The sequence below is a fragment of the Pristiophorus japonicus genome, chromosome 9 (assembly GCF_044704955.1).
Source record: "Pristiophorus japonicus isolate sPriJap1 chromosome 9, sPriJap1.hap1, whole genome shotgun sequence".
In the NCBI taxonomy this organism is placed as follows: domain Eukaryota; kingdom Metazoa; phylum Chordata; class Chondrichthyes; family Pristiophoridae; genus Pristiophorus; species Pristiophorus japonicus.
This window is the reverse complement of record NC_091985.1, coordinates 142,195,395-142,207,476: the sequence shown is the minus strand read 5'-3', so window position 1 is coordinate 142,207,476 and position 12,082 is coordinate 142,195,395. Positions and strand designations below refer to the sequence as shown.

The window sequence follows — 12,082 nt, the reverse complement described above, 5'->3', positions numbered from 1 at the left end:
AATACACACATGCACAGAAAATTGTCTCCAACAAACAAACTCCTAACTTTATTTCAGGAATGCTGTGGCACAGCGAATGAGGAAAGAACAAAGGCAGGGGAAAGGGAGAGAGAGAGAGAGAGAGAGAGAGAAAGGGAGACTCTCCTGGTTGGGAGCAAGGCACCTTATTCAGGGTGAGTGAATAGGAGAAAGAGAGACTGTTGAGCAGGGGATGAGAACAGAAAGTTAGAATGGAGTGGAGAGAAACCCTGTCACAAGTGGGGCATTTCTGGCTCTGCAGGAAGTGGATGAGACTGTTTCTGTTGGGCTTTGCCGGCCCACATTTATAAAACATCACATTCTCTGACTGACTGAGCAATGCCAGCATCAGCTTTAAAATGAAAGATGTTAAGTAAAATAGGTAAATCTGTTACATTGCATCAGCCCAGTCTTGTGTCACACGATGGTGTACTTTTGCATATTTCACTACTCACTGTTGTGTGTCCATTCTTATTACTTGCTATGGGTATAGATAATTTCATAATTTAAAAAAATTTAAGAATATTTTATTTGCATAATATATTGTGTCGTGTGCAGTAGGGCTGATTTTCCCTTTTCCATTCACTCTACAGAACTGCCTCAATAAATGCTCTGAAAATAGTATGTTGCAATAACTTGTCACTGCTGGTCTGAGTTTTTGGGGGCGACATTGCCCCGTGCTGGGTTTGGGGTGCATAATTTGAATTATCAGATGTTTTATCGCCCGGCGGCAGCAGCATGCAGGAGCCCTAGGATTTAGGCTCTTGAAGTTTCAAAAATGATGCTGGCGCACTCGGGGCCCTCTCAGTGAGTCAGCGCGACACGGATGTGCTGCATCACGCTGACATGTCGCAATGTCCCTCTCACGCTCTTAAAGGGGAGGGACGCTGCGAAGCCTCGGGCCGGCTCCGTGACACACTGGGCCAACAGGGAGGGTTTCAGCCGGGCCGGCCGCCCAGCACCCAAGAGGGGGTGCCGGCTGCCTGTTGGCGGCCCGGCCGAACCAGCGTCCACCATTGTCAGGCTGACTCCAGAATTGGCTGACAATTCAATTAAGATGGCGGCCGCGGCGCTGGGCCCTCCCCTTTAAGGGAGGCCGCAGCGCCCCAGCCACCAACAACTTTGTGCCCCATGAAGCTGTCGGTGGCATTGCCTGGCGCCGACCGCTCTCCTGCAGGGCGCAAAGGGTTCAGCATGGGGTGATAAGGGGTCGGCACGCACGGCAATTACATCAGCGGCGTGTGCGCTACCGCCCAGGACGCCAACTGCGGGGCTCGGCACAAAGCCGTTTTCGACCGTGGCATCCCAGGGGCAATTTTGGTTGGGCCGCTTCTGCCGCTTGTCCCCAGAGGTGCTAACGGGCCTTGCGCAAAGGGGCAATTTCGCCCCCTTTATTTCTATGGTTTAATGTGATGATAAATATGAATAGGTTTATAATAGACAGTTTGGGAAGGCATTAACGTGTTCCCAGTATGATCCCTGATATCAATGGTTATGTTCTGAATATTTAGAGGTATAGTTTCCTCTGTTTGCTAAGTAAATGAAAAGGTTGGTGTGAGTGCAAATGAGGTAAATGTACATGCAAAATGTCAGGGAGCTAGTGATTTAGACTGACCAAACAATAAATTATTAAAATATACATATGTGGTTATTTAGTTATAGGCTCAGCCCAGTGATTTCCCATTTTAATCCCTATTAATGACATCCACAAGATAGCAAATAGCTCACAAAAGTGAAATCAGCTTCAACGAGTGACATATAGGCCTCAAGTTTCGGCCTGAGTTGCTCCTATTTTTTTGGAGCAACTAGTTTAGAATGGAGCATCTTTAGAAATTGCAATTCTCGGCATTTAGTTTGCTCCAGTTCCAGTGAGTTAGAATAGTTCCATTTTAGAACAGATTTTTTTTTTCAAAAGGGGGCACATCCAGCCAAGTTTAGCAAGTTTAGGCAGCGAAAATTTACTCCAAACTAACTTAGAATGGAGTAAGTGTAGATTTTTGTACACGCAGAAAAATCTTGCCTATACTTATAAATCAGGCATAGGGAACGAGAGATTGGGGGTGGGGTGGGGAGGGAAGTTTACAAACATTAAACACTCTTTTTATAAATAAAGAGCCATCATCAATAATAAATGATAAATAAATCAATAAATCAAACAAATAAAAAAAAAAATTTTAATTAAAAAATCAATCAATAAAAATTTACGTTTCTACTCACCGACTGTAGCACCGGGAGCCCTCCAACAGCATGTTGGGACAGCCCCCCGCCTCCCTCCCCAGTGCTTCTCTCTCTCTCTCTCTGTCTCTCCGTCAGTGTCTCTCTCTCTCTGTCTCTGTCAATGTCTCTCTGTGTTTCTGACAGCAGGGGGTGGGGGGAGGAGGGGGGGGAGGAAGAGAGGGAGGGGGGCGGAGAGGAGGGGAGGAAGGGGAAGAGGAGGGAGGAGGGATGGAAAAGGAGGAGAGGGAGGGGAGTGAAGAGGAGGAGGGAGGGGGGAGGAGGGAAGGAGAGAGGGAGGGGGGAGGAGGGAAGGAGAGAGGGGGGGAGAGGAGGGAAGGAGGAGACGAGTGAGGGAGGGAGAGGAGGGGAGGGGAGAGGAGGGAGGGAGGAGAGTGAGAAAGGAGGGAAGGAGGGAGAGGGGAGAGGAGTGAGGGAGGGGTGAGAGGGGTGAGAGGAGTGAGAAGGGGGGAGGGAGGAGAAGGGGGTCTGAACGGGCCCCGCCGACGAGAGAAAGCCGGTCCGAAGACTTCGAGCGGGACCCGCCCCCAGCAAGATGCCGGGCAGGGCCCGCCCTCAGCAAGATGCCGGCCGGGGCCCGCCCCCAGCAAGATGCCGGGCGGGGTCGGCCCCCCGCAAGATGCCGGGCAGGCGGGCCCCATCGATGACGCAGATGCCTGGTTGGGCCGCTGAAGACTTCGGGCGGGGCCTACTCCCAGCAAGATGCCGGGCGGGCCCCGTGGAGGGGGGAGAGGAGGGGGAACGGCTGAGCGGGGGGGGCGCGGAAGCCGAGGGTGGGGGGGGGGGGGCGCGGGGAGCGGGAGCTGAACAGGAGGCCCAAGTCTGATCTTCGCCGCCCCGGTGAGAGCCCCTTCGGCCAGGGCTAGGGGAAGTGTGCTTCGGGCCCCTCCCACGCAGCCTTGGGGGCGAGGAACTACTGCACATGCGCGCGCACTCGAACGCGCATGTGCAGCGTTCCCGGCACTGTTTTCAGAGCCAGGACCTGGCTCCGTCCTCCACGCGCTGTGCCAATGGCCTGGATTGACCGGACGGAGGGGAGAATACCAAAGTAAATAATAGGCGCCGTTTCTGTTCTAAAACGTCAGCACACTGCACAGAGATGCGCCGTTCTAAACCTGGGGGGAAACTTGGGCCCATAGTTACTAACTTATCCTCTGAATTTAAAGCAGCATGTTCCAAAAATGTAAAACTTCCTTCTGTTATATTTTGTACCATATTTAAATAAGTGGAATACTCAGCTTCAGGCCATTGAACACAGAATTAATTATACTTATGAGTGGAGCCATATATAATTGCAAAGAGTTTATAATTCTAAGTTATAAAATGTTATCAGACCTGATTGAAAAATAAAATAGTTTTGGTTCATATTTAAAGTTGAGCCTATTCCATCATCCTAGGCAGTCCCTTGGAATCGAGGAAGACTTGCTTCCACTCTAAAAATGAGTCTTTAGGTGGCTGAATAGTCTAATACGAGAACCACAGTCTCTGTCACAGGTGGGAAAGGGTGGGTGGGACTGGTTTGCTGCATTCTGCTGCCTGCGCTTGATTTCTGCATGTTCTTGGCGATGAGACGCGAGGTGCTCAGCGCCCTCCCAGATGCACTTCCCCCACTTAGGGCAGTCTTTGGCCAGGGAACCCCAGGTGTCAGTGGGGATGTTGCACTTTATCAGGGAGGCTTTGAGGGTGTCCTTGTAACGTTTCCTCTGCCTACCTTTGGCACGTTTGCCGTGAAGGAGTTCCGAGTATTGAAAGATGTACTTATTGTGGTCCAAAAATGTTTCCAAATTGATGTTCTGTATTTGAGTTTACTACTTTTCTTTGCTGTCAGCTAAAGAAAAAATGCTTATTAGACTAATTTTATACATAATTTGTTGACAGAGTTCTGAGCAGACAAATTACACTCCTTGCAAGGTAATGTTTGATGTGTTTTGTTTTCAGGCAAGAAATTCATCAAGACAAATGAGTACAGATGTCAGAAAAGACCTGTCAAAGGGATTATATCACACTGCCACTTGCTTTATGGGCCAAGAAACGTCAGGGACCTCAAATCGAACATGTTTGAGTCCACAACAAAAATATCACCAGCCCATGGAGAGCTTTTCATCTTCTCAGCCAAACAGGCAGGCAGCATCAGTGACAGCGATGCACAGTAATTCTGTGATGGACAACTTGAAGTCGCCCGTGTCAAGCAAGGGAAGCCAAGACTTCCACACTCTTTCTGACATAATAGACAAGAAGACAGGACTCCAAACCAGTGAAATAATGCCATTCACCCCCATAATCTCTTCAGGAGGTGAAAGACATCAGTATGAAGGGATAGAAGGTAATAGGAGTATTAGAGCAAATAGTTTAGCTGGCAGTCAGGAATTCCCTGTACCTGTGGCTCAGTTAGAGCCCATTAAGGAAGAGCTGACACAAAACACAATGCTGGATGATTTTAACAGTCACCTGACAGAGGAAAAGAATAGTCACGAAGACGCTATTGTAAGTGAACATGCACCTGAGCAGTTTCAGAGGCTGCCCATGGAGCAACTCCAAGACACTGTGTCTTCAGAAGGTTTCGCCATGAACATAAAAGGAAACAACACTTTTCAATTAGGTAATACTTCGTTTTTTGGTCAACGTGCACTTCTGTACTAAGCATTTCTCTTTTGTGTACATTGTAGTTTATTTAAAATAGAACCGAAAAACAATTTATTTTAATTGGAATACTGCATTTTATTTACTTGGTTAAGACACAAGCAGCAGAGTTTTGGATGAGCTCAGGTTTGTGGAGGGTGGAAGATAGGAGGCCGGCCAGGGGCACATTGGAATAGTTGAGGCTGGAGGTAACAAAAACATGGTTGAGGGATTCAGCACCAAATGGACTGTGGCAGGGCAGTGTTATTGAGGTAGAAAAAGGCGGCATTTGTGATGGAGAGGATATGGGGTGAAAGGTTAACTCAGGGACAAATAGGACGCCAAGGCTGCAAACAATCTGGTTCAGTTTGATGCAGTGGCCAGGCAGGGGATGGAATTGATGGTGAGGGCTGGAGTTTTTGATGGGGGGATGAAGACAATGGCTTTGGTGTTCCCAGTGTTTAATTGGAGGAAATTGTGGCTGATCCAGGACCAGATGTCGGGCAATAGAGGCAGTGGACGGGTCGAGAGAGGTGGTGGTGTCGTAGAGCTGGGTATCATTGTATCGGTGGAACCCGATGGCGTGACTTCGCATGATGTTGCCGAGAGTGAGCATGTAGAAATCAAAGGATTCCACGGATAGATCCTTCCTTCGATAATATGGGATCAGAAACTTAGCTCAGGGTTGACTAGGATGCTGAGGTTGCAAACAGTCCAGTTCAGACACAGTCGAATAGCTTTCAAATAATTGATGTCAATGCTCACAATGAATACTGGCGGGCAGCTATAGAATTGTATACCAACAAGATGTTCATATCTCTACAAGTGATAAGGGAAGCAAATTGGCAAATGAAAATAAATGTGGGTTATAGACATGAGCACTTGAATCTTTGGTCAAGGGCCACAATCTGAAGCAGTGAATTGCTTGAGAGTCACTTTTGTAGACATACTATAAAGCAACTGTGGGTGAACTTACTCTGTTACTGCCGGGCATTCGCCTTGGGACGTTTTACTACATTAAAGGCGCTATATTGTTGCTGTTAGTGGATCGGCTATCCATTTCACACCCTGCCCAGTTTTTGTTTCCATGATAGTTGTGTCACAACATCCTTTGCAGTACCGATTACGTCTGTAAGTGACACTTTGATAGGCAATTACAATAATAAGCTTGTAACATTACCTGCCAAAACAAATTTACACATCCAGTCTGGCTGTTCCAATATCTAAACAATTGCATATACTTTCCACCAGGTGGCGCTGCAGGAAAATTTGTAATAGAATTACATAAAATACATAAAATACCAGCAAATGCTCAATGTGAGCCTCTGCGCTATGAGCCTTAGTTATTTTTAAGATGAATTTGAAACCTCTAAGTCCTATGCTGTACTGAAACCCACACTTTTTGCACAATGACATTAAGAAATAAATGCCCATATTTGCAAACAGTCAATATTGAATCCCAAATTTCTTGTCTTTTCTGGCCACTTAAGACTTCCTGATGCAACAGTCTTGCAATGAGCTTCAACGTGAATGTCATCCTGGGACTCCTGTGTCGTAAACTAAACTGCCTCCCTATTGAAACACTGTATTTGTTGCACTCCCCATTTCAGACATGCCCTCCCTATTCACGTTGCGTGCATTCTTTAAATGGACTGGCCATAAAATAAATTACACTCAGCGTCCTCCCCGTATCCCCCAGCCAAGACAGTTTTCTGGCCTGTTACCCTTTTGCTGAGCTAGTTACTCTACCTTTGCTCCTATGTCCCCAACTTCTTCTCCAGTTACCCTGCTCCACACCTCCCCGTTGCCCTCCTCTCCTTGTCCTCTTCTTCATCTCCTCCTCCTCTTCTCTTATCCTACTCCCCTCTTCCCTCCCCTTGCTCCCTTTATCCTCCCCTCTGCCCTCTCCTTGCTCCCCTTCCCAGCCAACTTCTCCCTTCTGCCCATCTCCCTCCCTCCTAGATCCAGCTATCCTCGCCCTCGCCTATCTCAACTATAGGGTTGGGAGTCTATAGTTGAGATACTGATCTATGGAGACAGGCTCAACCTGTACAGTTGGGTGAAGAAACTGTGTAGCACATTACCCTCTCTAAAACATACTGCAGTTCCTAAAATACAGTATATAGAATTAGTTTTTTTATTCTTGCCAATTTCTCCCCCCACCCCTCTTTAAGACAGTGGTAACTAGCTAGATTATGGTTCCTGCATCACTGTCTGAAATATCATCCTATGGCTGTTGTGAGCCTGAACCGACGTCAGCTGGCTATTGTACAATGCTCTCCTGATAGCCACATGTTTGCTTTCAGCATGGCTTGCTGTTTAGCAACAGAACAGAAACTCTGTCTGATTTTCCACTCCCTAATCCAGGAACTGTGAGACCAATTGCAGTGCCCCTCCCACCAGCCTGGCTAACATCAATGAACTCAAATCAAATTCAGATTATTTTTCACTCAAGTTAAAAATAACCAATGCAAAACACTGACTGCATTTAAAACCACATGTGCTATCAGGGTTTTTCACATAGGATGTTCAATACAACAATATCGATGTTGGTTATATGGACTTTCAGAAGGCATTTGATAAGGTTCCACACCAGAGATTATAAAAAGTGAAAACGCACAGAACTGAAGTAGCCTTGTGACATCGGTTGATAATTGGTTGGGAGATAAGAGAGAGAGAGTAGGGACAAAGGGAATGTTCTCTGATTGGCACGATGTGAGTGGTGTTCCCCAATGATCTGTACCTCAGCTTCTCACCATATAAAATCAAAGATTTGGATGTAGAACTAGAGAGTTGTGTGTCCAAGTTTGCAAATAACTGTAAGATTGGAGGCATGGTAGGTTGTGTGAATGGGAGGAGGAAGTTACAAAGGGAGATAGACAGACTAAGTGAGTGGGTAAAACTGTGGTAGATTGAGTTCAGTGTGGGGAAATGTGAGATCATCCACTTTGGATCTGAGAAAGACAAATTGGAATATTTTCTAAATGGTGAGAGACTAGGAGCTGTGGAGGAACAAAGGGATTAAGGTATCCATGTACACAAATCGCTAAACGCCCATGCATAGGTACAAAAAGTAATCAAAAAGGCTAATGAAATATTGATCTTTATCTTAAAGGGGTTTGAATACAAAAGTGATGCTTCAGTTGTACTGTGCCTTGGTTAGACCCCATCTGACGTACTGCGTTCTGTTTTAGGTACCACAACTAGGAAAGATCTCCCTTGGAGATTTGCCAGAATGCTGCCGGGGCTTAAATGGTTAAATTATGGGGACAGGTTGCATAAACTTAGTTTAAATTCCTTTGAGTTTAGATGGTTGAGGGGTGAGCTAATCAAGGTGTTTAAAAATGATAAAAGGATTCAATAATGTAGACAGAGAACCTATTTCTTCTGCTGGGGGAATCTATAACGAGGGGGCATAATCTTAAAAGTAGAGGTAGGCCATTTTAGGAGTGAAATCAGGAAGCATTTTTTGGCATATAAGGTCGTGGAAATCTGGAATTTTATCCCCCAAAAGGCTATGGATGCTGGGTCAATTGAAATTTTCAAGATTGAGATGGCTGGTTTTTGTTAGGTAAGTGTATCGAGGAATATGGAGAAATGGCGGGTAAATTGAGTTGAGTTACATAATCCAACAGAATGGTGAACCAGGATTGAAAGGCTGTGAATGGCCTACTGTTCTTATTTTCCTAAGGGATTATGACTGCAATTGGAGTATTGAGTACAGTTTGGGAACCCTTTATAGAAAGAATATTAAAGCCATGTAAAAGGTGCGACTCAAATGATACTGGGTTAAGAGAATATTGTTGTGATGAGAGATCTGATAACCTCAAGCTGTATTTATTGGAGCAGAGAAGGTTAAGGGGATTTGATAGAAGTGTTGCAAAATTAAGCAAGGTTTGAGAGAATAAATTACAAAAGATTATTTACTTTGGTCAGTGAATTGGTAACACGGGGTCATAAATTTCGAAGCATAAAAGAGGAGGTTAGAAGTAATGTTTTCATGCAAAGGGTTGTTAGAACATGGAGTGCTTTACCACAAGTAGCTATTAAAGCCGAGTCAATCATGACATTTAATCAGGAATTAGATAAACATTTGAAGATGAAAAATACTAAAGGATATGGAGAAAGAGCAGAGAAATAGGATTAGAGTAGATACCTCTGATGTGGAGCTTTGGACTGGCAAAAATAAAGGACATAAAATAGACCTCTTTGCTGAAATGTTGATGATTATATAAGATGGCTCAGTACAATGCACAATTGCTAAATTGCCACTGATCTGGTGGCCCTGACTAACACTGGCGTTGTATGCAAATGGCAGCTAGCATCATGACTTGGCTGAACTGACCATGGGAGTTGTAACTGTTATTTTGTTAACTGTAGGAAAACATTGTTTAGTCCACGTTAAAAACTGCCCTCACTGGATACCTTTTCAAGATATAAGGCTAGAATTTCCAAAAAGTCTGCCAGCGCTGGATTGCCGCCCAAAATAGTGCGAAGATTTTAAAATTACTGCCAGCGAAAAATTCCACAAAAAAAAGGAAAAGATTCCGCCCGGCGAAAAAAAATGGACCTTACACCCCGAATCTTGGCGGAAAACACAATCTTGGGCCGATTGGGACGTTCTTAAACAAAATGGGCGGCAATTACTAAAATTTAGTCCGAGGCTACGGGTTGGGCCTAGGAGGGGGAAAAACATAAAAAATATTTTTCCAAAAAAACAAAATAAAAATCAGAAAACATTCTCAGGACCCTTTTCACCTTAATCACTGTAAAATAATTTTCAAATAATTATTAAAAAACCATTCACTTATTTTTTTTTGCATGGCTACTTACCTACTGCCGTGCTCCCTCTGCTTCTCGTGGGCGTTTTTTTTCGACTTACCTACGGGTCACTGTTGAGTCAAAACTCTGACAATCGCGGTTTTTGGACGGTGCACGCCGGTGGTCCGCTCCCCAGTGGTATTTCAAAACCGCCGGCGGAACTCTTAGTGGAAATTTTCACCGACCTGGTTTTTGCCCAAAACGACCAATACCGCCGAGAAACCAGGCGGCGATGCAGTGCAAATTCTAGCCCATAATCTTTTTTGTATTCATAAAGATGAGAGATGTCAAAGCTGGGAAACAGACATTTTTCATTTCAGGCATCCAGTGCCAGCATCTGGTCAAGTATAGCATAGGTTAATTATAGCACACCCAGCTGTAGAATATATTTCCCGCTACTTTGCCCTGACCAACAATATAGAACATAAGAACATAAGAAATAGGAACAGGAGTAGGCCATACGGCCCCTCGAGCCTGCTCTGCCATTCAATAAGATCATGGCTGATCTGATCATGGACCCAGCTCCACTTCCCCACCCGCTCCCCATAACCCCTTATCCCCTTATCGTTTAAGAGACTGTCTATTTCTGTCTTAAATTTATTCAATGTCCCAGCTTCCACAGCTCTCTGAGGCAGCGAATTACACAGATTTGCAACCCTCTGAGAGAAGAAATTTCTCCTCATCTTTATTTTAAATGGGCGGCCCCTTATTCTAAGATCATGCCCTCTAGTTCTAGTCTCCCCCATCAGTGGAAACATCCTCTCTGCATCCACCTTGTCAAGACCCCTCATAATCTTAAACGTTTCAATAAGATCATCTCTCATTTTCTTCTGAACTCCAATGAGTAGAGGCCCAACCTACTCAACCTTTCCTCATAAGTCAACCCCCTCATCTCCGGAATCAACCTAGTGAACCGTCTCAGAACTGCCTCCAAAGCAAGTATATCCTTTCGTAAGTATGGAAACCAAAACTGCACGCAGTATTCCAGGTGTGGTCTCACCAAAATCTTGTATAGCTGTAGCAAGACATCCCTGCTTGTATACTCCATCCCCTTTACAATAAAGGCCAAGATACCATTGGCCTTCCTGATCACTTGCTGTACCTGCATACTATCCTTTTGTGTTTCATGCACAAGTACCCCCAGGTCCCGCTGTACTGCGGCACTTTGCAATCTTTCTTCATTTGAATAATAACTTGCTCTTTGATTTTTTTCTGCCAAAGTGCATGACCTCACAATTTCCGACATTATACTCCATCTGCCAAATTTTTGCCCACTCACTTAGCCTGTCTATGTCCTTTTGCAGATTTTTTGTGTCCTCCTCACACATTGCTTTTCCTCCCATCTTTGTATCGTCAGCAAACTTGGCTACGTTACCTTCGATCCTTTCTTCCAAGTCGTTAATATAGATTGTAAATAGTTGGGGTCCCAGCACTGATCCCTGTGGCATCCCACTAGATACTGGTTGCCAACCAGAGAATGAACCATTTATCCCGGCTCTCTGTCCTCTGTTAGTTAGCCAATCCTCTATTCATGCTAATATATTACCCCCAACCCCATGAACTTTTATCGTGCAGCAACCTTTTATGTGGCACCTTGTCAAATACCTTCTGGAAGTCCAAATACACCACATTCACTGGTTCCCCTTTATCCACCCTGTTCGTTGCATCCTCAAAGAATGTGCTTTAACCCCAGCTCATAAAAGCAGTCCCTACTCACCCCAGTGTTAATTTTTCCACTTCCCATATTAGCCATATTTGTGGCCTTTCTGGGTGAGATTACCGAAGCAGTGCCAAATTAGGGTCAGATTTTTTTTGGTGTGGATGCATGCTCACAGAAAACAGGCCTTGATGTCGCAAACTCATATAAGACCCTTCCAGATGGTAGAGAAAGAAGACATTCATCCTTTAATTCTATGTCGTTTTCAAAGCCACATTCCAAGAGGAAAAGGATGCTGTGCGTAATCCACTGCACATGACCTGTACAAATTTTTAATTCTGAAACACTCGTGATTGTTTCCTAGGTCACATTGAAACTTTAAATATACGTCATCTACAGTTCTGAACAAAATTGTCTATCTTTTGCGAGATAGCTCTTGATAATTAACAGAGTGGGTGGGGTAACAAATATTACGTTCTAGCTATAATAGCTTTACTGACAGTCATGTTGTATTTATACTACAGTGCTGCTGCTAAAGGCAGGTGCAATTTAGGTGGCCGCACTGTAATATAACTGAGGCAGCTCTCGATTCTCGGTGGAATGGAATAACACCGTAGAAGGTTTACCAATGGTAAGTATAAACAGGATGTCTCCAGCAATGCTGCACGCAGTAATATTTTCTGGCCACAGATGGACTGAGCTCTCTGTCCATATATATAGGTTAGTACTGTA

General features: G+C 44.9%; 1 protein-coding gene across 3 annotated transcripts in view; it reads left to right on the top strand.

Annotated features, from left to right (window-relative positions):
• Positions 1-12,082, top strand: part of kiz (kizuna centrosomal protein) — a 279,562-nt gene that overhangs the window by 141,522 nt on the left and 125,958 nt on the right. For all 3 annotated transcript variants that reach the window (XM_070889889.1, XM_070889891.1, XM_070889890.1), the window contains one exon: positions 4,192-4,852. In XM_070889889.1, the coding sequence (XP_070745990.1) occupies positions 4,192-4,852 (661 nt within the window). The remainder of the gene's footprint in view (positions 1-4,191; positions 4,853-12,082) is intronic.